Raw genomic sequence first — 25,554 nt, 5'->3', positions numbered from 1 at the left:
TACTCAGCTTTGTTCCTCGTGGTTCATTATACGAACAAACCTAAGAACGAAAAGATAAATAATTGGATTTGGATTCCATATGACCTGGGGAATCGCAACAATTGTTTGACTTAAAATTGAATGAATAATATGATGGGGGGGGAGGGAAACCAGAACCAGAACCATATCTGTATGTGGCAGTGATGAAGTCAGCATTTAAAAGCTGTAGTCTTGGACATGTGTGTTGGCCTTCAAGCATTATCAGCAAGACAAAATTAAATTTTAAAATGCAAACCTTTTCGGCAGAGAATATACCATCAGTAAAAAAGAGGTGCAAGCAAATACAACCTCTGATCTATCAGTGGGATACAAAACATTGTCTTTGTAAATCGCATTGGTGTTGGCTTAGCGGTTAGGGTGGTGGCTTGGGTTCCTAGTGTCCTGAGTTTAAGCCTCGTTGTCTGCTGAATTAACACCAGGGAGTTGACTCTGCCTGTCATTCTTCTAAGGTTGGCAAAATGAGTACCAGTTTTGCAGCAAAAAAGATGCACACGAAGGGAAGGGGTATTGACGGATTTATTAGATCTTGTATTGGTGTGGTGCAGGCATGATGGACCGAATAGCCTCCTCCTGTGCATAATTTCCTTGCAATTCCTTGTAAAAAAAAAAACAAACAAAAAAAAATGTTCGTATCTTGCCAAAACGTGACCACGTGTGACTTCTTTAAGGTCACACTGAGGTGAACAGAGCTACTATCCACCAGGAGCGACTCCTTGAGGAATATCTGCCTACGAGAGATTCCGATGAGAATCGTTCTACAGAGTAACCATTAAAAATATGCGTTTGCCTCATAACGTCACCAAATGACGTCATAATGTCTCAAGCTTGACATATCTAGAAAGCACTCATCAAGGGTTTTCATATGAGGTATTACATGATATGGTACCTAAGATTTCAAAATTTGACTTTGGGGTCAAAATATTTCGACCTTAGGCGCTAACCATGAAGGTCAAGGCCAATCGCCACCAAAAACTAATCAGCTGAGCGCCAGACCATATACTACATTCCCATAAAGTTTGGAGATGATTCGATTAAAATTACTCAAAAAATAAGGGTTTTGGCGACCTCCATGATTTACCGCAAATGACCTTGACCTTTGACCTTGACCTTGACCTTTATGTGTGCTGAAGGGTATTGTAATAATACTACGATATGTGTACCCACAAGAGTTTCCAATGAGAATTGTGCTCTACAGAGTGATATAAAGGTGAAAAATCCAATGATTACAGACAAACAAACAAAAAAAACTTACCAAGTAACAGATCTTGCAAAAACGAAGTTTTGGCAAGATAAAAATGTGGTGGAAATTTACAATATCTGTTTGTCATCATTTTCACTTACCACCTGACCATTATGTGTTACATAAATTTAACCTTTTACAGTTTTCAGATATTGTTGGAGAGATAAAGTCAATAACATGCACAAACCGACAAAAGCAGGATTCTGATGGCTTTGAGTTGAGACTAGGTGGATCATCCAGACAACCAATTGGAAAACAAACAGCTGAAAAGGTGATAACATCTGTCTGCTTTATGTGATACCCTGGGAAGTATCATCTACAATATCCTCAGTCCCTCTTCTGTCGTCAATTGCATGAATTCAATCCACAAAGACGTCATACGCAATTTGCTAAAATGCTTTATAAATGAAATACCTCTCAAGCACTTCTATTCCTCTCGAAGTCAAGAACTGTGCTTTAAGGGAGGCATCACAAAGGTACCTGTTATATTCTCTTTTCTTACACTTAAAATTGTTTTCGTTCACTTTACCTATTTGTTTCTATGCTTGGCTTTAGTCAGTTGAGCATTATAATTTGCACTCACAATATAGTGTACATTATGTTTCAACAAGGATATTTTGTGTAAAATACTTGAAATATGCCAACATTGTGGCATAAGATTATTTAATTCATGACGTGTGACAAAACAATGCTGCTTAGGATTCGGGTCGGACCACACTAATGAGGTGCAAGTGTCAGAAAACTTGAGTGGTCAAGAGTCGTTAATGACATATTTTATTCATCATACACTACAATAGGCCTGATGTTGGCTTAATGGTTCAGGTGGGTAGCTTAAAATCTTCGGGGTTTTGAGTTCAAGCCCCGATCTTCCACCGTTGAATCAACACCAGGTGTGTTGATTTATCACCAGGTCATTTATCCCAGATGTGTCCGCTGAGTAGTAGTAGTCGTGTTGACTCAACCTGTCACCCTTTTGAGGTTGGCAAAATGAGTACCAGCTTATTGGTAACAGGTGGCACTGCATAAGTGGTACAGCTGTGTCCCCAGAAATGATGCAGCCAAGCAGCCACAGGCTGCAGCAAAATAAATAAATAAGTGCACTGCAATGACATGACTTGTATGAGATGATAATCTAACAGTATTGTCTATCTCAAATTGTGTGGTGACACATTGTATAGGGTAGCATTCATTGTTTGATCATGATGCTGGATGTATAGGATGACAATTGAAATATTCCACAAATTTGATTACAACAGTGATTACAACTTCGAGTCTTCATGGGTATGTCTGTATCAGCTTTGCGCATCGGGATTTGGGGATTTTCTCCCATTCTTCCTTGCACATTTGCTGATGCTCTGTCAAGTTGGATTGGAAGCGTTGGTGAGCAGCACATTTCAAGTCTTTCCACAGATTCTTAATGGGTTTTAAGTCTGGGCTTTGACTGGGCCACTCAAGGACTTTCATGTTCTTGTTCTGAAGCCATTCCAGTGTTGCTTTGGCTGTATGCTTGGGGTCATTGTCCTGTTGGAACGTAAATCTTCGTCGCAGTCTCAGGTCTTTTGCACTCTGAAGCAGGTTCTCCTCATGGCTTTGCCTGTATTTCGCTCCATTAATTGTTCCATCTATTCTTACAAGTCTCCCAGTCCCTGCCCACTGAAAAGCATCCAAATAGCGTGATGCTGCCACCACCATGCTTCGTGGTAGGGATGGTGTTAGATGGGTGATGAGCTGTGCTCGGTTTCCACCAGATGTATCGCTTTGCATTCAGGCCAAAGATTTCAATCTTTGTCTCATCAGACCTCATAATCTTTTACCTCATGCTGTCAGAGTCTTTCACGTGTCTTTTTGCAAAAGCCAGACATGCTGTCATGTGCATTTTTCTCAGGAGTGGCTTCCATCTGGCCACTCCCCCATAAAGCCTAGATTTGCAAAGTTCTGCAGAGACTTGTCCTTTCAGCAGGTTCTTCCATGTCAACTAAGGAACTCTGTAGTTTTGTCAGAGTGGTCTTTGGGTTCTTGGTCACCTCCCTGACCACGGTATTTCTTGCCAGCTTGGTTCTTGGTCACGGCCAGCTTTTAGAAGAGTTTGGGGAGTTCAATATTCTTTCCATTTCCTAATTGTCAAGCTCACTGTGTTCTTTATAAATTGTTTTGTACCCTTCCCCATATCTATGCTTCCTCACAATTATATCTCAGAGTTCTATGGACAGTTCCTTGGACTTCATGGTGTAGTTTCTGCTCTGACATGCACTGTCAACTGTGGGACCATCTATAGAATGGTGTGTTTCTTTCTAAGTTATGTCCAATCAATTGAATTGGCCACAAGTGGACTCCAATCAAGTTGTAGACACATCTCAAGGATGGTCAAAGGATGAACAAAGGAAATTGAATGCACCTGAGCTCAATTTGGAGTGTTATAGAAAGGGGTTGAATACTTATTGATGCAAGACATTTCAGCTTTTCATTTTTAATTAATTTGTAAAAATTTCTAAAAAGAAATTCCACTTTGACATTATGGAGTATTCTGTGTAGATCTTTGGCAAGCATAATTGTTTGTATACTGCAACCATATCCTGATGTAGTTATGCTACCTTTATGCTTTGCGTTGGAACACTCACTTGAAACCATTGGGCCAATTTGATAGCATTTATGGTGGATTACGATGGGGTGTTTTGACATTTGTGTATCATCAGCCACACATCGGGGAAACACTTTAAGCCACCAGTGGCTCGTGGGCCATGCAATGAAGAAAAGGGGTCGAAAGGGTCTAATCTCTCAAGCATGTAAAAAAGTATTTAAAAGGTCGAAGTGATCTGAAGCTCTAAATAATCAAGGGTCCAAACTGTCTAACATGTCTGAAGGGTCTAAGGGGACTTTAGGGTGTAAAGGTCAAGGGATCTAATGGATATAATGGTCCAAATGGTGAAGGAGTCTAAAGGTGTCAAGAATCTTGTGGGTCGTAATGTTCTTGATTTGGGGGGGGGGGGGGGTTAAAGGTTCATAAAGGTCTTGGGGGGGTCTCAAAGGTCTTGGGGTCTTTAGGGGTATTAAGGGTCTTGTAGGTCTTTAGGGGTGTTAGGGTTGCTTTTATAGTTCTTGAGGTTCTAGAAGGTCTTGGGGTATATCAGGTCTCAAGGGGTCTAAAGGTATAGAGAGGTATAAGGGGTTTCAGCAGTCTAAAGGGTCAAAATGTTTAAAAGGTACCTTCCAATAGTACGTAATTAATAAACATACATGTAGTCAGGGTGCAAATGGCGTTCAAACAGTATGTAAATAAGAGACATATACCAAGGTTTCAAGGACGAACCGTGTTTTTTGTTTTTATATACACTGGCCGAGATAATTGGTGATAGCGACTGTTTTTAGCACCTGTGGCCAAAGTGTATGAATCCTTCCTGAGCAGGTTATCTTACTAAAATATACAATTTGGTGTCTGTCTATCTGTCTGTATATCTGTCTCTGTTTTTGACCACGATACATTTGGTGGTTACTTATCTAATTGCAACCAAACATGACAGGGGGGACTAAGGGTTATACAATGGAGGTTGCAGAGATTTAACTTCCCCCCCCATCCCCATGGGGGGTTTACACCTTGCACAAACTCCATGTTGAGGTGTATTGGTTCACGAAAAAATATTTTAACGAAAAAAAATAAGTGACCACTATATTTGTTATTGTTGTGTGTGTGTCTGTCTGTCTGTCTGTCCCGAGCATAGCTCCGTGGGTTTTGATCCGATCCTGACAACATTTTGGTGGGAAGTTTATATCATGATCTAGTTGTGTTTTCCTGAAAATGAGTATAGTGCGCCCATTATGGGCGGAGCCACGCCCAAAAAACATGTGTTTTTAGGGGGTAGCCGATTTCAATTTGCATCTTCTCCTCGGAGTTTTGTGGAATCTGACAGGGGTTTTGGTATTTGGTTAGCCCAATGGCACCTGCATATCTCCACGGAGCTCGATTTTTCATTTTCGTCCCAAGGTCAAGGTCACAAGGTCACGAATTTAGAAAATTGCGAATGTTGACAAAAAAAATTTTCTTCTCCGAGGGTTTTGTCGAATCTGGCTGAGGTTTTCGGTATTTGGTTAGCCCAATGGCACCTGCATAGCCTCACAGAGCTCAATTTTTCATTTTTGTCCCAAGGTCAAGGCCACAAGGTCACGAACTTATAAAATTGCGAATTGTGACCTAAAAATTTTTCTTCTCTGAGGGTTTTATCGAATCTGGCTGAGGTTTTCGGTATTTGGTTAGCCCAATGGCACCTGCATAGGCCCATGGAGGTCGATTTTTCATTTTCGTCCCAAGGTCAAGGCCACAAGGTCACGAACTTAAAAAATTGCAAATTGTGTTTTTAGGGGGTAGCCAATTTCAATTTGCATCTTCTCCTAGGGGGTTTGTCGAATCTGGCAGGGGTTTCGGTATTTGGTTAGCCCAATGACACCTGCATAGCCCCACGGAGCTCGATTTTTCATTTTGTCCCAAGGTCAAGGTCACAAGGTCACGAACTTTGAAAATTTCGAATTTTGACAAAAATCATACGACCGCCCAAACTTTGAGAGCTCGGATGACAATATTTTTTATGCATAATCTTGAGGTCATTCCCCACCTAAAGTCTTCAAACCATTTTTCTCTATCTCAAACACCTTGCCCGTGGCGCCCCCTTCAAGTTTGTTTTTATGCTGATTTCATCAAAGTATGGATAATCCAAGGAGTGTAAAATGCCATAGAGGCTATATGACGTTATATTGTTCCTGGAATGTTTCAGAGGAAGTTTTGCACCAAATGTCGTAATCCTTGACCTTTGACCTTTAAAGGTGTTAATTCTCCTAGGAGTTTTGGCATATGTTATAAAGATCCTTGGCGATCTCACATGTTACAACGGTCAAATTTTCAGAGTTGTGGGAATTGAACCGGGTTTTCGACCTTCTTCGACGAACTAACTCCAATAAGCTATAGCACGTATCCTGTTTCCTTATTTTAATGTCCACAACATTGTTTTGTGACCTTTAAAGGTTATGCAAAGGTCAAATTTTTTAAGTTGTTGAATGAAACCGGGTTTTCGACATTTTGCAGCTAATAACCTGTCACTCGTACCACATCATGTTGATCATTTTTATAACTTGGTCAAACATTATCACATTGTCTCATCCTTGACTTCTGAAACAATCTACATCGTCAAATACAGCTCGTGAACTATCGTCGTCTTCAGACTTGAAATAGGTTATTATGGCTTTCATGGGGCACACCTTCCAGACATAAAAACTATTATCACCACAGACATTTCAGGAACGTCTGTCCAATATACACTCACATTTTCAAACGGTTGCTATTAAACAAAGAAGTTTCGAGGAAACTCAACATGATTAAGGAATTCTCTACTTATGGCGTCCCTCTCAGATGAACGGATCAGATTGCTGTCTCGACTGGTTAGGCCTCTAGGTAAGCAGCAACAACCTTTAGCTCACAAAGCTGCTTACAAGAGTCTTCATGCATGAATGATGGAGGTTGAATGATGGAGGTTGGAGCGATTTAACTTGCTCCCATCACAAAGGGGGTGTTCTGCCTTGGGGGAAGTCAGTGTTAAGCTGTATATCTGTGTTAAGATAGCTAATGGTGGTGTACTTCCAAGCCGCTTCACATGACAAAAGTAACAAGAAAAGAGCAATCAGAGATTGCAAACCCTCACCAGGACTTCTTTTTGATTGGTGTATTTTTATAGGTTTTCAAGTAAATCAAATATGGCTGTCAAACCATGTGGCCTATGATGTCATATGTCTGACTCCTTGGTTCCTCATGAATAGGCGGTCATACATATAAAGTTTCACCTCGATCTTTTCAGCCATTTTAGAGAAGAAGGTTTTTGAAGGTTTTTAAACAAAACAATATGGCCGCCGAATCACGTGGCCGATGACGTCATGACATTTTTTTCTGTGGACCATTTTATCCTGAGATGACCCTCAAAATTTTTCATACTGATCAGATGTGGCGTTCTACATATGCAATTATGACGTAATATCAAGGGCACCTATGACATCATAAATCAAACTCATTCCCCATGAGGAGTACTTGCTTTGTGCCAAGTTTAAAATTTTTCCCTGGTGCGGACCTGATCTCACATGTTATAATGTCGTGTATGGTCTGATCCTTCTTATGACCTGATCTCACATGTTATAATGTTATGTATGGTCTGATCCTTTCAAAGACCTGATGTTTCATGTTATAATGTCATGCATGGTCTGATCCTTCTAATGACCTGATCTCACATGTTATAATGTCATGTATGGTCTGATCCTTTCAATGACCTGATCTCACATATTATAATGTCATGTATTGTCTGATCCTTCTAATGACCTGATCTCACATGTTAAAATGTCATGCATGGTCTGATCCTTCCAATGACCTGATCTTACATGTTATAATGTCATGTGTGGTCTGATCCTTTTAATGACCTGATCTCACATGTTATAATGTCATTTATGGTCTGATCCCTCCAATGACCTGATCTAACATGGTATAATGTCATGCATGGTCTGATCCTTCCAATCACCTGATTTAACATGTTATAATGTCATGCATGATCTGATCCTTCCAATGACCTGATCTCACATGTTATAATGTCATGTATGGTCTGATCCTTTTGATGACCTCATCTAACATGTTATAATGTCATGTATGGTCTGATCCTTTTGATGACCTGATCTCACATGTTGTAATGTCACGTATGGTCTGATCCTTTTGATGACCTGATTTTACATGTTATAATGTCATGTATGGTCTGATCCCTCCAATGACCTGATCTAACATGTTATAATGTCATGCATGGTCTGATCCTTCCAATCACCTGATTTAACATGTTATAATATCATGCATGCTCTGATCCTTCCAATAACCTGATATAACATGTTATAATATCATGCATGCTCTGATCCTTGCAATAACCTGATCTCACATGTTATAATGTCATGCATGGTCTGATTCTTCCAATGACCTTATCTACCATGTTATAATGTCATGTATGGCCTGATCCTTCCAATGACCTGATATAACATGTTTTAATGTCATGTCTGGCCTGATCCTTCTAATAACATGATCTCACATGTTATAATATCATGTCTGGTCTGATCTTTCCAATGACCTGATCTAACATGTTATAATGTCATGTATGGTCTGATCCTTCTAATGACCTGATCTCACATGTTATAATGTCATGCATGGTCTGATCCTTCCAATGACCTGATCTCACATGTTATAATGTCATGCATGGTTTGATCGTTCCAATGACTTGATCTAACATGTTATAATGTCATGTATGGTCTAATCCTTCTAATGACCTGATCTCACATGTTATAATGTCATGCATGGTCTGATCCTTCCAATGACTTGTTCTAACATGTGATAATGTCATGCATGGTCTGATCCTTCTAATGACCTTATCTAACATGTTATAATGTCATGCATGGTCTGATCCTTATAATGACCTTATCTAACATGTTATAATGTCATGCATGGTCTGATCCTTTTAATGACCTGATCTCACATGTTATAATGTCATGTATGGTCTGATCCTTCCAATGACCTGATCTAACATGTTATAATGTCTTGTATGGTCTGATCCTTTTAGTGACCTGATCTCACATGTTATTATGTCATGTATGGTCTGATCCTTCCAATGACCTGATCTAACATATTATAATGTCATGCATGGTCTGATCCTTCCAATGATCTGATCCAACATATTATGATGTCATGTATGGTCTGATCCTTCCAATGACCTTATCTAACATGTTGTAATGTCATGTGTGGTCTGGTCCTTCCAATGACCTGATCTAACATGTTATATCATGTATGGTCTGATCCTTCCAGTGACCTGAGCTAACATGTTATAATCTCATGTATGGTCTGATCCTTCCAATAACCTGATCGAACATGTTATAATGTTACGTATGGTGTGATCCTTTTGATGACCTGATCTAACATGTTATAATGTCACGTATGGTCTGATCCTTTTGATGACCTGATCTCACATGTTATATCATGTGTGGTCTGATCCTTTTGATGACCTGATCTAACATGTTATAATATCATGTATGGTCTGATCCTTTTGATGACCTGATTTTACATGTTATAATGTCATGTATGGTCTGATCCTTTTGATGACCTGATCTCACATGTTGTAATGTCACGTATGGTCTGATCCTTTTGATGACCTGATTTTACATGTTATAATATCATGTATGGTCTGATCCTTTTGATGACCTGATCTCACATGTTATATCATGTGTGGTCTGATCCTTTTGATGACCTGATCTAACATGTTATAATATCATGTATGGTCTGATCCTTTTGATGACCTGATCTCACATGCTATAATGTCACGTATGGTCTGATCCTTTTGATGACCTGATCTAACATGTTATAATGTCATGTATGGTCTGATCCTTTTGATGACCTGATCTTACATGTTATAATGTCATGTACGGTCTGATCCTTTTAGTGACTTGATGTAACGTTTCAGTAATTAATAAATTTATCGTTACATAACAGTGATGGCAATAATAATAATAATAATAATAATAATAATAATAATATTATGTTAACATAACTTCCCCTACCACTCCTGCAGTGAGCAGGTGTACGAGTTCTAGAAAACCAGCTTTTTCTTGATTTGCAGTTTTTCTCGTTTCAGACATGCTAAATTTGAAAGTATTTCCTGGTTCCTTCTTAAACTCAAGGTGTTACCACTTGTAATCCATGATAGTTGATTCTTACCTTTTGAAGAAACATTTGTTTTCAGTTCAAGTTAATTGCATAATTATCTTTAAAGTTTTGAAATACTTTCAAGCAACGGTTTCTAAGGGTAATCTTCATTTATTTTTCCCTTGTGATCAGGAAAATGATGAAAATGAAGATCTTTCTGTTGGCTCTGATTCTCCTCTTGACCCTGCCTTTGCTGGAGTCCCGCTGTGGCATTCTGCACACTACCATCTTGTTGGAGAAGGAAGGATGTGCACAGTGCCATGCTGTTGACGCTATAATTTGCTCTGGTTACTGTTACACGTTTGTAAGCCAAAGATGCTGTTTCTGTGTTTTCTGTAATACACAATCGTTTCGTCATTATCATCATTTCTACGGAATCAACACATATAATGACTAATAAACATATTATCTGCTCTATAAGCTAACATCGAAGACAACGTAGCATTGAAGGCAAAGAGGTGTGTACGATACAGGTATATGGAAAGTCAGGAAAAATTCAATGGATTATGGTGACTTTAACATGCTGTGTAGCAAAAAGTGGTTGTATTGTAGTACGTAGAAAAAAGATGAAAATGGGAGGATAATAGATGTGATAAATCGCTATTATTTCACGTAATTTATACAAGTACAAGGTAATTCAGCTTCATGTTGAAATTTTTGAGAACAATTCAAAAATGGTCGAACGGGGATAAAAATGGGGAAAAATTACACCCGATTCCAATTCTGCCGAAATGGCATCTTCTGTTTGTGCTGGTCAAGGTTTCCATCTCTCAGGTCATCTTCAGGAAATTTCAATAATGAAGTGTTGCCTTCGTTTATTTGGTTGACTTACTAAAATATGCAATTTTCTGTCTGTCTGTCTTAGTTTTTCACTGACTTTTTGTTTTCTGACTAATAATATCATGCATGGTATGATCCTTCCAGTGAACTTTAATGAGGGGCAAGGGGAGAGCTAGGAAGGGGGAAAGAGTGAGGAAGGGTGGGGTGGGGAGAGCGACGCCTCACCAAATGTCGCTATACATGTTTCGGTTTCGGAGAGGGGGGGGAGAGATGAGGGGTGGCGGGTGGTTTGGGAGAAGGTTAGCCTGAAGGGGAGGACAGCGAGGTGACCAAGCATAACAACCCCTTGATAAAGATAATTAAATAAGGCCATTAATTATCTTCAAAGGGAGTGTTTAAATTAACCCAAACACCAAATTTTCATTCATGTACTCCCTTGGAGTTCCCTTCACATGCATATAAAGCTTGGGGCTGCTAGGTTTCATGGTTTTGGAGTTATGGAGGAGACGGATTGACAGAAGGAATGATGGACGGACTGACACACACTGACATTTATTAGTATCGATTCAAGCGAGACACTTGGGGAGTGCTCTACAAGCTGATTGGTAATGGAACACACCCCTTCTCAATGCATCAATCTTCTCGGTGAACAAGATTTGAATATTTTTGAAGTTTAAATGAAGACTGGCCTTTTCACTTTCCTTCTTCACTGTCTGCGGCAGTTTCATCAAGTCTTCTTTACTTTCTGCCAACAGAATGGTATCATCAACATACCTGAGGTTGTTGATACATCTTCCTTCAATCCCAACTCCAGCCTCGATGTCATCCAAGTTATAGTTTTCGTCAAAATTATTCTAACCACAAACTAATCAGTCAATTTTGTCCAATCATAATGGCATAATAATATTAACACGGGGGCTGGCAGGATGGCCTCGAGCGATGCAGAGCTATGCACACTCTCATCTAAGCTGTCCATCCTGGGTTTGAATCCCAACCCAACTGTCATCCTGGTTTTTCACAGGCAGGGTGATTCTTCAATATTGTTACGAATTTGGGAATTTGATTGCACGCAACATTCAGGTTCCTTTAGTCAGCTATGTCGATAAGTGCTTGTTCCCTAGATAGCTCACCTTCCATTGTTTAAATGTTCAGAAATCGATTAGATGCTCTGCGGATCAATTTAATAGTTAGGGAACGAACAATGGAGACATCCCTCCCCCTCTTCTGCGAAGAGGAAGAACCCTGCTGTCCCATGACTCATGATGTCAACAACTCCCTCCCACCCATGGCTGAGCGGGGGATGGAGCACGAGGGCATCAGTCATGAGTCACGCCGGGAGCGGGGGAAAGGCGGGAGAAGGATAAGAGGAGATCTTTTCTTTGTTCGTGGGGGAGTTGGAGAAGGGAGTTGAGGGGAGTCGTTCAGCAGACCGCCGGTTCCTGCTTGGCTTGCGCTAGGGTTGAGGCCTTCAGAAGCTTTTTGCTTCGGCTGGCTCAGTGAGCTTCGGCTGAGGCCTGGCTCGGGAGGAGGCTTTTTGCTTTGGTGGTTCAGTGAGCTTCAGCCTCTGTTTGGCTCGGGAGAGCTTTTTGCTTCGAGCTGCTTTGTTTTGGAAGGAAGTTGAGCCGGTTGCTCGGCTCGAGCTGCAAATGGTGGCTTCTTCTTCTTCTTGGTTTGTGGAGCTCATTGTTCTCCATTTTGTTTCCCGGCTTGGTGCGACTCATCGACCTCTTCTTGGAGGTGGTTCCTCGGGGGAAGCGACACATCGACAGGAAGGATCGGCGCCTCGTCTCACCTGCACGTGTTGAGAAGCGCGGGAGGATTCACGGGAGCTCGGGAAGGATCGCGGCTCACGGTGATTGGATTCAGCTCGCTTTCGCTGGAGCCCGGGTCTGAACAACTTGAAGACCACACGAGGTGGAGAGGTTCGAGATAGGTTCTGGGTTTCAGCTCACCTGTCCTCCGAGCTGGAGCTCATTATTAAAGGCCTCTGCCACCATTTATTGTGTGTGTGTGTGTGTGTGTGTGTGCGTGCGTGCGTGCGTGCACGCGCGTACGTGCGTCCGTGGGCCCGTCTAATAAGTAGGAAATTGTTAAGTGCTTTGTGTGCTGTAAATGTTTGCATTGCATTTCGTATCGACGGTCGTAGTTCTTTTGTCGTGCTTTTGCTGCTTGTATAATTGCATACGTGTTTTGCCTTGTTTAATTGCATATGTGCTTTATTATAATAAATGTCCTTGTGTGAATGTAAACCTGTTCGTTGCGTCCTCTTCCCTTAATTGAGTCGGTTGCACTCGGAATATAGTTGGTGATCAAATAGCCGGTAAAGTGATCGGGTCCAACGGGACTGCGCGATATTATCCCGCTCAGTTATCCCAAAAGGAAGCGAGCTGCTTAAGCGGCTCGTTTCCAAACGGTCCCGTTGAGGTACAATCTCTCGGAAACCTACCCGCGCGAATAATTAGGTAAATCGAAGATTTGGCGATCGGACCCTGTAGCGCGGGTAGAGTGCGGATAAGGTTGTGGTGGGATTAAAAACCCACCCGTGACTGGTTTCTGGCGTTGTTCCGGAAAGTCACGACTGGATTGTCCGTTCAGTGGGCGAAACGACCGTTACTAGCTAAACGCGGTCGCTCGCACGCCGACGGGCGGGAATTCTACAACAATATGTTTCATTTCTCAGATACATTTTAAGCTGGCATCCCGTCTGCCAGCATTAGTTTGTGGGCTTTAAAGGGTCCACAGTGTCCTTCACGAAGAGTAGGTGAGTTATCGGTGGCACCCTGGACAAATTACAAACACGTGATCCCCCCCCCCCTTCCCCCTAGTTGCTCCTGTCGGGAACGGGTGCACAAGTATCACAAAAATGTGCATTTTCGATCACATGTTTGGCATCAAAACTAATTAATGGGGGAAAAAAGTAATGAACTCGCTCATTATTTAATTGTTATTACTTAACAGCATTACTTTGACAGGGCTAAAGCTATGCCACATAACACTACACACTACCTCCTTCTGGACTGCAAAGTGAACCATGCCATGCTGTGCTGAATGCCACTGTGTCTGGCATGATATAAAGGATGAGGATAATGATGAATTAAAAACTGGGCACACTGCGATTAGATTCAGAGTTCAGAAAAACATGGTTCACTCTGTTGTGCAAAAATGGCTTTTGATTTCCAAAGTATCATTTTGAAAATGGATCCTTGGCTTTCATTTGGAGATTATTGCAAGGAGCTTAAAGTCCTTGCGGAGAAAGATCTTTTCTTAATGTGGAAATGCACAGGAGTTATTTTCAGTGTTTCCTGGGCTGCAGGAACGCAACATCGACTCGCCGAGCTTGCCACAAATGCAACAGGCGTGTGTTTACAGCGATGTGGTGTACCGAGCCCTGAACCTCTCAAGCTGCAGGCTGGACGTCTCTCCCCTCGTTTATTATCCAATGGCATTGTCTTGCTCCTGTTCACAGTGCAACAGCACATCCACCGACTGTATGCATAGCTCTGAGAACACACCTATGGATTTTACCGCATGCACAATTAACCGCAGATTTTTCATTACTAGCAGTTGATGTAACATGTGTGAAGAAGTTTAAAGTAAATAAAGACAAAGGCAGAGCTTTTAATATTGCTTTGCCATTTAGGAATAAAACTTCCTGCTTGCTTGATATATCCAACTCACCAGTCACAAATTGTCATACTTTGTTGAAGTTTCTAGTCAATATTTAAAAAAAAAAAAGAAATTGAAATAAACTTTTATCTCCACTTTCATTAAAAAGTTCTCTATCGTTTACCTGCCTCTCAGCTTATTGCATATGGTGTTCACGATATACTGTTCTGGACTTTGGTTTTTCCTCATTATCTCTGGACTAATCACAAAGGCAAAATATGACTCGTGTTATACCTTATTGTTTTCTTCACTTACTTGCCTCTTCTCTCTTCCCATTTTGATTATTCCTGTATCAAGTTGAAGTTGCGAAGTTTGGAGTAAGGTTGAGGCAAGACCCCCCCATCCCCCTTACTCTTGGTCCTTTTGTTCAATATTCTGAGTCTGATATACCACACTCTGTTGCAGAGCGTTAGTGCTGCCGAAACAGTTTGTTGGCAAGGGTGATACTGAGTGCTTTACCATTGCCTTCCCGGCAGTAGTTAGGGCAGGAATTTAGAACTTGGCCATGTTGCATGCGCTAGTTCGTCTACTGTTCACCAAGGTCACTGTGGGATCATTAATGTCCATCAACCAATGCCGGCAGGTGTTGAACGTCCATCTGAGGGACGGCACACACATTGATGAATCACCCAACCTGTGAAACATCAGTATGACAGCTTATAGCTGGGTCGGGATTCAAACCAAGGTGCGACGGTTTAGAGGCAAGTGTGTGTACCTCGAGGTCATCCTGCCAGCCCTTGTTCCGTAAACTGAATGCTTTTCATTCAACTTGCCTGCTCAAAGTTATCCAGAAAACCCTGTGGTGCCGATGTTCAGGAAACAACATACAATCAGAAGAATAGAGAAAGCTATACTTTGGGTTGGGGTTTCAAACTTCCTTTTACTTTATCGTCAAGCTGTCCCTCATTCTACGTGCTCCAACCCCCCTCTGAGAGGAAAATGTTCTTGCACCAACTCTGTAAATCCCCTTGAAAATGATAATAATCTTTATTTTTCCATATCTAGGGAAATTCCTAATTGGTGGCACTGTAAGTTCAAACATCTGAAAAAAAAAAAACATAAAACATCAAAAGGAATAAGAAAACAAGGTAAACTAGAAGGACACTCTTCGACGTAGCCAGATATGCCTCTGCCCACATGATTACATCATTATAATAGTTGTACCAAGTTTGATTTAAATCCCTGAACCCAGATTCAAAATATTAAATAATTATGGCTGCCAGACCATGTGTCCGATCAAGTTGAAATTTCAAAAATATATTCACCATGACCACTACATGATAAATGTGACGGTTAATATTGATTGATGAAGCAGTTCAAGATAAATAATGTTTTTAAAGAATTTCGTTCAATCCAATACGGATGCCCGACCAAGTGACATATTAATTATTTGTGACCACTCTGGCATCCCAAAGCTTGGTGAACATGTGAGTGAAGATTCCCCTCGATCTGTCAATCCGTTGTGGAGAAGTTTTAAAAAGTTTATTTTTCAAAAAAAATCATAGCTGCCAAACCATGTGACCTATGACGTCGTAGTTGGTGAACTTTTTGTTCCTCCTGGATAGGCGATCATGCCTGTTAAGTTTGTGCATCGATATGTTTCCCGTTTCGGAGAAAGATTTTTGAAGGTTTTTTAATTTTTTTAAATGTTAAAAACAATATGGCTGCCAAACCACGTGACCGATGAAGTCATCAATTTTTAAACAAATAAATAACACACAAACATAGGTTCCATTCTGGCCAAGGTGATTTGTGATTAGATGAAGCAAACTGAGTCGTGCATCTTCGACACAGTGTCTTGCTTTGTATGCAAATTGTAAAGGATCCAATATGGAAGCTAGATCTGATGTTATAAACTTATTGATCAATTTCTCCAAACATTTTAGAAGGATGGAGGTGAGGGCAACAGGTCTGTGATCATTGAGCTGCCTTGGGTGAACCTTTTTTTTTTGGCACGGCAATAATGATGGACTTTTCCCAACAAATAGGAACAGTACGAGTAGTTAAAAGTAACTGAAACAATCGAGTAAAAAGATTACTAAGTTCTAAATTGCACTTTTTCAAAATACAAGACTTCATGCCATCTGGACCACAAGCCTTCCTTTTACTCAACCCCCTAAAGCACTTCACGAATGACCGGCATGGGATACGCTCGAGCATACAAATCTTCACAGCAAGTATCACATTTTACTCGGTTTCCCGGATCATCAAATCTACCGTTAAAAAAAATCATTCATTTAATCCGCAAATTTGGAATTGGGAACATCAATGGGCAATCTACCATCGTTCACCTTCTCGTTCATGCCCATCATATTTCTGAGTCCCCTCCAAGCTTTACTATTATCACCATCGTGTCGTCGTTCTTCAATCTTATCCTGTACGACCATTTACACTTGCCGATGACAGGGCGCAGGTCTTTCTTCACCACCTTGAGGCCGCGTCATCCTTCTGCAGGAATGCACGCTTCTTATTCATCAAACAAGCCTTCACTTCAGCGGTAACCCAATTAGGTTCGTTATTGAGAACTACATGTATGGTTCTCTCTGTGGTCACGAGGTTCTCACACAGAACTTCACGCAATCAGTGATCATCTCAGTAAGTTCCTCGGAGTCCTCACAGGAGTCCAAAAATACATCCTACCCAGTCTGTGCATAGGAAGTCGCCCTTCAAACATTCGTCTCCTTCCGTAGGCAAGAGATGGACCACCTTATGGTGTGATCATCCGATCGCAGGAGTGCACTTCACCACATTGTTGTCGTAACATTCGTCCAACGTCCTGTTACCACAGGTAGTGGAATCCACCTACTGATGGAGCTGAGGGAGCTCCTGACCGAGGTCACATCTATTTAAGTCCTCAATAACCAGGATGGATTGATCCACTGAACGGACGGTCACCCGACTGTAACTTTCTGCGATTCGTTCCGATGCACACTTAAAGTCTGGCCTGGTGCATACGCCGGAATAATAGTTGACTGACCAAATTCCTGTGGCAGGCAATCGGGTTGGAAAGAGACCGTCAGTACCTCCACATCCTCAGAACAGTGCCGTTCATGGACCATAAAATATTTGGCCAAATTCAAATTCTGATCATCTGATCATCTCAAATCCATCAAAGGACGCATCATCTCCTTCACCAAGCCATATCTCAGTGAAACACACCACGGATGAGGTCTGAGAGTTCCAGTCAAACCTCAGGAGGGCATCTAGTTCATCAGTTTTATTCTTCATCGAGCGATAATGAATGAAACTCAAAACAGGAAGGGGAACCTTGTGGTTTCTGTTTTTAAGCTATGGACGATGACTATTACGTACGCAATCGGATTAAGTGGAGCTTGATGAAATAATGACAGACACAGGAAATGGTGGGCCAGGAACTATTTTATTCCACACTGCATATCAATACGCAAGGCTGTAAATACACCACAAAGACCTCCATGAGACCCTCGTTTTTTTATTTTCCTTAATTCTAAAAGCACCATTCTCAAATGCCAAGTTCACAACATCCCTTTCCATAGCCCCACCAATACTATTGAAACACAGGTTCAGCAAGGCCTAGTGAGCGTCTGTGATAATGCCATCTTGGAAATAACATACGTGAAGTGAAGAACAGATACTGACCAACATGTGCGATAGCAATAAAAACCTGAAGCAATTTCGACAGCTACGAAGGTAGTGAATCTCCATCCTCCATAAACAATAAAATCCAACCATTAAAAAAATAACAGAGCAACAGAGAAACAACAGAACATTACAGAGCCGGTGTCACGCAGGGTCAGCGACAGTGCAGCGCCCTATATCGGCCATCAATGCTATCATGTCCCCTTGATACGTTTTGTTGGTGAAAGGTCAAAATGTGAAAGGGCAAAGTCATAATGACTATAAATAGCCCAAATATTAGCCACGCTGCAGCGTCAAGTGCAAGACAGGCCTTTTTTATTTATTTATTTATTAATAACTTCCATGTTTCTTTATTTATTTAACATTGAGCTTCAGTGTGTCTGTCCAAACAGTAACATTTTTACCAATCGAGCTTTTGTCATCAAATCTTCCACTAACCTATATTTTGAGAATCTCGAGAACACAAATCTTACTAAAGCACGCAATTTGATGTCCTTCTGTCTGACTGTTTTTTTGACTGCGATACATTCAGTCGTTACTTATCCAATCTCAACCAAACTTGAAAGGAGGACGAAGGGTCACACGATGGAGGTTGTGGCAAATTAACTTCCCCCCATCCCCAATGGGGGATGTGTGCCTTGCACAAACTCCATGTTGAGGTGTATAATAGGTTATCATGGCTTTCATGGGGCACACCTTCTGTACGTAAAAATTATTATAACCACAAATGATTCAGTCAATTCTGTCCAATGTACTATTACATTTTTAAATAGTCGCTACTAAACTGGAAGAAGTTTGGAGGAAACTCGACATGATTAAGGCATTCTAGACTTATCGCTCCCAACTCAGATAGATGAACGAATCAGATTGCTGTCTCGACTTGCTCGGCCGAGGTAAGTGGCAACGATCTTCAGCAAACAAAGCTGCTTAAAAAAAATGAGTCTTTACTCATGAATGATGAATCCCATTGCCGGTTCGATTTTGTGAGCCATGATCAGATTATACATGGACTGTATATGGATTGTTTATAACATATAGGGCCTCATATGTGATTTCTCCCAGCGATGGTTTCAGTAGTGTGCGATATTGCCACCGACACACTTCTGGCCCTAATTGTGACCTATATTTGATGTATAACCATATTCTTAAGGTTCGTTTGCATTTTGAGATTTTGCAGGGTGTGTTCCATAACTAATCAGCTCACTATCACTTGCCAAGCCAGCCATTCCTTATCAACCATTTCGTTGGAGTGCATGGTACACACATGCGTGTGATCCCGTTCTCCCTCATCTCCCTCTGACCCCCATCCACTGTTGGGAGCGGATGTTTCTGGTGAATAAAATGTACAATTTTTTAAAACTGTCGTTTTCGTCGAGTTTAGTTTGAGTACAAAGTGGACTCGGATGGGCTTTGCATTTTGAGATGCTTTCCTCGTTTAGCCTTTACAATCTTAATGTAGCAGAGATGGTTAAATTAAAACCAAGATCAGAACCTATTCCATTGCCAACATTCCAACAAACAAACACTATTTTCCCTTTGCTACAAACCACACGTCTCAAGCAGGTTCTAACACAATGAAAAAAAACATAGCATTTAAACACTTTGCTTTTGTGTTAAAAAAGCAGTCTTTGTCAACGGCGCGGCTCAATGTGACTGCACGTTATCTCATTTATTGCCAACTTTCCAGATGAAAATGAAAAAAAATTGCAGAATATTCTTGACGTTTGCTGGAAATGCTCCATTGAGTTGCTGCTGCTCATGCTTCTTAGTAATAAATGCCATCCTTGTGTGACATTCTTTGGGTTTCTGATCGACTTTCCTGAAATATGCAGTAACTGGTATCAGCAGGATAATGCAACAACATGCAGATGCAGTAACAGCATGAAAAGAAGAATGATAGGTAAAATGAGGGCAAAAGGTATGGGGATGTAGAAAACGGTAGAGGTCGAAAAGGGAGAGAGCATGAGGGTGGCGGTCGGCTGCAGTATTGAAGGATTAGAGGAGACGGCATGAGACAACTGACTCAAGAACAAACAACAAACGCTGGGAAGGCAATGGTAAACCACCTGGTATAACCCTTGCCAAGAAATTGCTTCGGCAGCACCAACGCTCTGTAAAGAGGATGGTATGTCATCATCATCATTTTGATCAAACAGTTGGTTGGATGCTGTCTGTTGAACTGGCTATTGGAACCACATGGCAGTAAACTTGATAGTCAATCTGGAAATATGCCCATTTCACATCTTTATGCAAAAATTCATTATGCAACCAACAATCTTGTTTGGTCATCGAAAAATTGTCTACCTATCTAGATCTTCTATAAGCATAGACTTCTTCATTAAAAAAAAAACGTTGAATGTGAACAAGGGCATTGAGCGCTGCAGCATGTGTAATTTGTAGACAAATTGAAATCCTCCTGGTCAGGATGAATTACAAGGAAATTATGCACAGGAGGAGGCCATTCGGCCCATCATGCCTGCACCGCACTAATACCAGATTTAATCAATCCGTCGATACCCCCTTCCCTTCATATGCAGCCTTTTGGCTGCTCCACTGCGACTCATTTCACCTAACTCGGAAAGATGACAAGCTGAGTAAACCCCCTGGTGTTGATTCAGCGGCCAACGGGGCTTGAACTCAGGACCCTATGTTCCCAAGCCACCACCTGAACAGCTCAGCCAACACCAGGTTAAATTAATTGATTAATTGATTGCTTCAGCAGCAGGTCCAAAATAAAGATGAGAAACTAAACAAAAGCTTTCAGAAGCTGCACCAGGATATAGGCCTGAAGCTGGACATGCGTACTGAGAAACCTAATTAGAGGATCAGTATCTGGAGACCAAAACGATGGCGTTGCAAGCCCCAGAATATGGATTTGCAAGCCCAGGAGTTTTTTCGACAAGAGTCACAGAATGTTGTCTGGAGACATCCTTATCATAGCAAAGGTCATATTTATGCAGTCATGATCCATCTGCAGGCCAAGTGTCAGAAAATGAGTTTGCTGAGCCCATCCCATACTAATCTGATTGCAGCAACACAGATGATGGAGATTGAGTACACAATCCAACGGCAGAAGTACGGAGTCAGGTTTGAATTTCCAGCAGTGTATGAACATCATGGGAGTCTGCAGATTGCTGTGATTGTTGACAAACTGAATGTGTTGAAGCAAAGAGATCAAACAGATAAAAGCATTGATCCACCATGGCCTAAAGAGATCAAAGCAGAACCACAGGAACGATTTGAAATATCAACTAGTGGACAAATCTCAAACAGCGGGGAACAAATAGAATGGCATACATTAATACTGAATTCTTCTTTAGCTCCTTTCCTAAAAATAAACTACAGTATTATACAAGCCACAGATCACTGTTTGGTTTTTATGGAAGTAGTACGTTGATCCTTTTGAACTCAGCTGGCCAGAATGATCTATTGGTAGTCACTGTTCATAATTAAACAGCTGGATCACATCAGATTCACCCATGATAGACCTTTTGGGTACCATCATAGACCAACACAGATGAGTCTTAGACCATACCAATAACTCAGTTTTAGCAACTGTGACGTCTGCAGAACTGCTCAATGGTCAACACAGAAAATTAAAATGACATTGTAGAGCCTGAAAGTTTCTTCTCTAGATCTTTGAATCAAGGTGAACAACAACACGATAAACAATGATTTTCAAACCGAACTTTCAATCACTTGTCAGGCAAGTTCTCAAAACCCAACACTTTTCCCATCCTTTCCGAAGCACGATTCTTTGCAGGTCCTCGTTGACAATGTGGACCTTGCAGACTACTTTGCACAATACTGTGCAGCTGCAGGTTCCAGGACTAGATGAAGCAGATCAAGATCATCAACAGACCCAAACCATTTACAAATACAAGAATAGAAAGCATCTGAAAATGCAAAAGGCCATCCGCATTGTATTCGGACTTCTTCTCCTTCCATATGCTAAACGGTACCTTTGACCTTTTGACTAAATTATTAATTTGGCTTCTCCATTTTCTCATAATAAAGTTTTGTTGGTAATTTGAAAAAAGCTTCAATGATAATTTGAATTTCAGGGTCAATTGGATGAAAATCGACGATTTTGTCACGTTGACCTTTGACATTTTGACCAAATTATTAATATGTCTCCTCCATATTCCCATGATAAAGTTTTGTTAAAAATTTGATAAAAGCTCAAATGATAATTAAAATTTCAGGTCAATTGGATGAAAATCGACGGTTTTGTCACATTGACCTTTGACCTTTTGACCAAATTATTAATATGTCTCCTCCATATTCCCATGATAAAGTTTTGTTAAAAATTTGATAAAAGCTCAAATGATAATTAAAATTTCAGGTCAATTGGATGAAAATCGACGATTTTGTCACGTTGACCTTTGACCTTTTGACCAAATTATTAATATGTCTCCTCCATATTCCCATGATAAATTTTTGTTGGAAATTTGAAAAAAGCTCAAATGATAATTAAAATTTCAGGGTCAATTGGATGAAAATTGAGGATTTTGTCACATTGACCTTTGACCTTTTGACCAAATTATTAATATGTCTCCTCCATATTCCCATGATAAATTTTTGTTGGAAATTTGAAAAAAGCTCAAATGATAATTAAAATTTCAGGGTCAATTGGATGAAAATCGAGGATTTTGTCACATTGACCTTTGACCTTTTGACCAAATTATTAACATGTCTCCTCCATATTCCCATGATAAATTTTTGTTGGAAATTTGAAAAAAGCTCAAATGATAATTAAAATTTCAGGGTCAATTGGATGAAAATCGACGATTTTGTCATGTTGACCTTTGACCTTTTGACCAAATTATTAATATTTCTCCTCCATATTCCCATGATAAAGTTTTGTTGAAAATTTGATAAAAGCTCAAATGATAATTCAAATTTCAGGGTCAATTAGATGAAAATCGACGATTTTGTCACGTTGACCTTTGACATTTTGACCAAATTATTAATATGTCTCCTGCATATTCCCATGATAAAGTTTTGTTAAAAATTTGATAAAAGCTCAAATGATAATTAAAATTTCAGGTCAATTGGATGAAAATTGACAATTTTGTCACGTTGACTTTTGACCAAATTATTAATCTGTCTCCTCCATATTCCCATGATAAAGTTTTGTTAAAAATTTGATAAAAGCTCAAATGATAATGAAAATTTCAGGTCATTTGGATGAAAATCGACGATTTTGTCACGTTGACCTTTGACCTTTTGACTAAATTATTAATTTGTCTCCTCCATATTCTCATAATAAAGTTTTGTTGGAAATTTGAAAAAAACTCAAATGATAATTATAATTTCAGGGTCAATTGGATGAAAATCGACGATTTTGTCACGTTGACCTTTGACCTTTTGACCAAATTATTAATATGTCTCCTCCATATTCCCATGATAAAGTTTTGTTAAAATTTTGATAAAAGCTCAAATGATAATTAAAATTTCAGGTCAATTGGATGAAAATCGACGATTTTGTCACGTTGATATTTGACCTTTTGACCAAATTATTAATATGTCTCCTCCATATTCCCATGATAAAGGTGTGTTAAAAATTTGATAAAATCTCAAATGGTAAAAAAGTTACGGCCCGGACTCATGCACGTACACACACGCACGTACACGCACGCACGTACATGCACACACGCACGCACACACACACACACACAAAATTGCAAAACCCTGTCTCCCGCTGTGTGGGGGGCAGGCTGATAAGAATGAATGTTGATCACTACGTTTGTAACTTGGCATTGACAAACTTGTTTTTTGAAGTCGTTACTGGTGTTACCTCGCAGTTATTTCGTCATAATTTTACCTGTTTAATTGAACAACGACCCTCATTTTCCTTTCTGCTTCTATACGAGGCTGTGGACTCGAAAATAATTTCCTTGGGAAACATGCAGCGTCTAAGTTAGACAAGAGAGGGCGCCGTGAACAAAGGAAAACTTTTATAAAGTGACTTGTTGGAAACAAACATGAAACGCATCCAATATGGTCAAACACAGAATCTGTGGGTTTTGCATCCTATCTGAGGGCACACCATGCTGCTGATGCAATGGTACCACCGATTTCAACAGAAATTCAAACTTTGGCCAGTGAGCTGGCACAAGTAGTCTATTCTTTCCCATAGGTCGATGGCAACGTTAACGTCCAGCAGCGAATGGAGATGTGCTTGGCAGCTGAACGCTCCTTCTGAAGGTGAGCACCCTCGATGATTCAACACCCTTCCTGTAAAACACTAGAATGACAGTTTATAGTCAGAACATGAATTGTTGTCGCACAAGACACACAAGACAAGCTCGAAGGTGAATATGCCAATTCTGAGCTCTCTTGTCAGCACAAAACATTAACTACAAACACAGTTAATTGTCTCCTTTAATGGAGATTTACACTCCAAATGCAAAGAGATAAATAAGCAATTCTTCTCCTTCTCTTCACTTTATAAGGGGTGAGGTCCAATGGTACCAATCTTCTGCCCTGCCTTGACCACGATACTCCTCCGCCTCCCTCTGTCTCCAACCAACTCTCTCTGCCCTCCAACCATCCCACCTTGTTGCTTGCTATCCATTCTCACACAATCTTCCCATCTCAGCCTCGGTCTACCTCTTGTCCTCCTACCTTGCTTGCCAACTTACCCGCTCTTTTTTTTCCATTCTCTCTTCCCCCTTCGGCACCAAGTGTCCAGCCACTACATATTTAAACCCGTACCTTTAAACACAGCAAACAATATTAATGTGAGTTCCACAATTTCATGAATGACAATTCTTTCGATAAGGTAACTCACAACATAGTCTCCCAAAAATAAGAAAAATAAGACAAGATTCCCCCCCCCCCCCAAAAAAAAAACTGCTGCAACATAAGGCTACCTCATTGCGTTTTAAAGGACAAAGGGTCAAAAACATGACAATGGAGGACATGAACACATGTGTGCAACACAGTATAAAGAAAGTAGTTTCAGATGAAAATGGGACAGAATCTCAGCATGTATTTAAAAAAAGCTGAAATGTAGAAATGGTAGAGAGCATGAGGAGGTGGTGAGCATCAAACCTGAAAACATGGAGGGAAGAGCATGAGACAATTGAATTGACCCAGTAAGATGTTTCCACATGCTAGAGAAGAGTGGGATGAATGTACAAAGGTGAAAGTGAAGCTTAGACTTTGGGAGGGTAACAAGGAAAGATTTTCTGGTCGAAGCCATGCAATATTGTGGGGAAGGGGTTTGGTTGGAGAAGGGAGAGGGTAACAGGAACGAGGCCAGAATACATCAGGTAAAAAAAAACTTCAAGGCCACAAGCTTCTCTGCAGTGAGAGTGGAGATCATGAAACTCAGCCTCCTGTCAGCCTCAAACGGAACAACAACCCCAACCCATAGTGGGGAGCTATATTTCATGGCACATCAGGTGTAGGCCTTGTACATTGTTATAAGCTGAGGCTTGCAGAAGAC

General features: G+C 40.6%; 1 protein-coding gene across 1 annotated transcript; it reads left to right on the top strand.

Annotated features, from left to right (window-relative positions):
- The first annotated feature begins 1,632 nt into the window (after positions 1–1,632).
- On the top strand, positions 1,633–14,601 carry LOC147029736 (follitropin subunit beta-like). Its single transcript, XM_085873010.1, has 3 exons — positions 1,633–1,755; positions 10,167–10,338; positions 14,128–14,601. The coding sequence occupies exons 1-3, from the start codon at positions 1,685–1,687 to the stop codon at positions 14,380–14,382; spliced, it is 498 nt and encodes a 165-aa protein (XP_085729136.1). The 5' UTR covers positions 1,633–1,684; the 3' UTR covers positions 14,383–14,601.
- The last annotated feature ends 10,953 nt before the right edge of the window (positions 14,602–25,554 follow it).

This window comes from Eptatretus burgeri, chromosome 3 (assembly GCF_056783735.1).
Source record: "Eptatretus burgeri isolate ZD-2024b chromosome 3, Ebu_testis_v1, whole genome shotgun sequence".
Taxonomy (NCBI): Eukaryota; Metazoa; Chordata; class Myxini; order Myxiniformes; family Myxinidae; genus Eptatretus; species Eptatretus burgeri.
The sequence above is the reverse complement of the archived record's forward strand: the minus strand, read 5'-3'. Positions and strand labels throughout refer to the sequence as shown.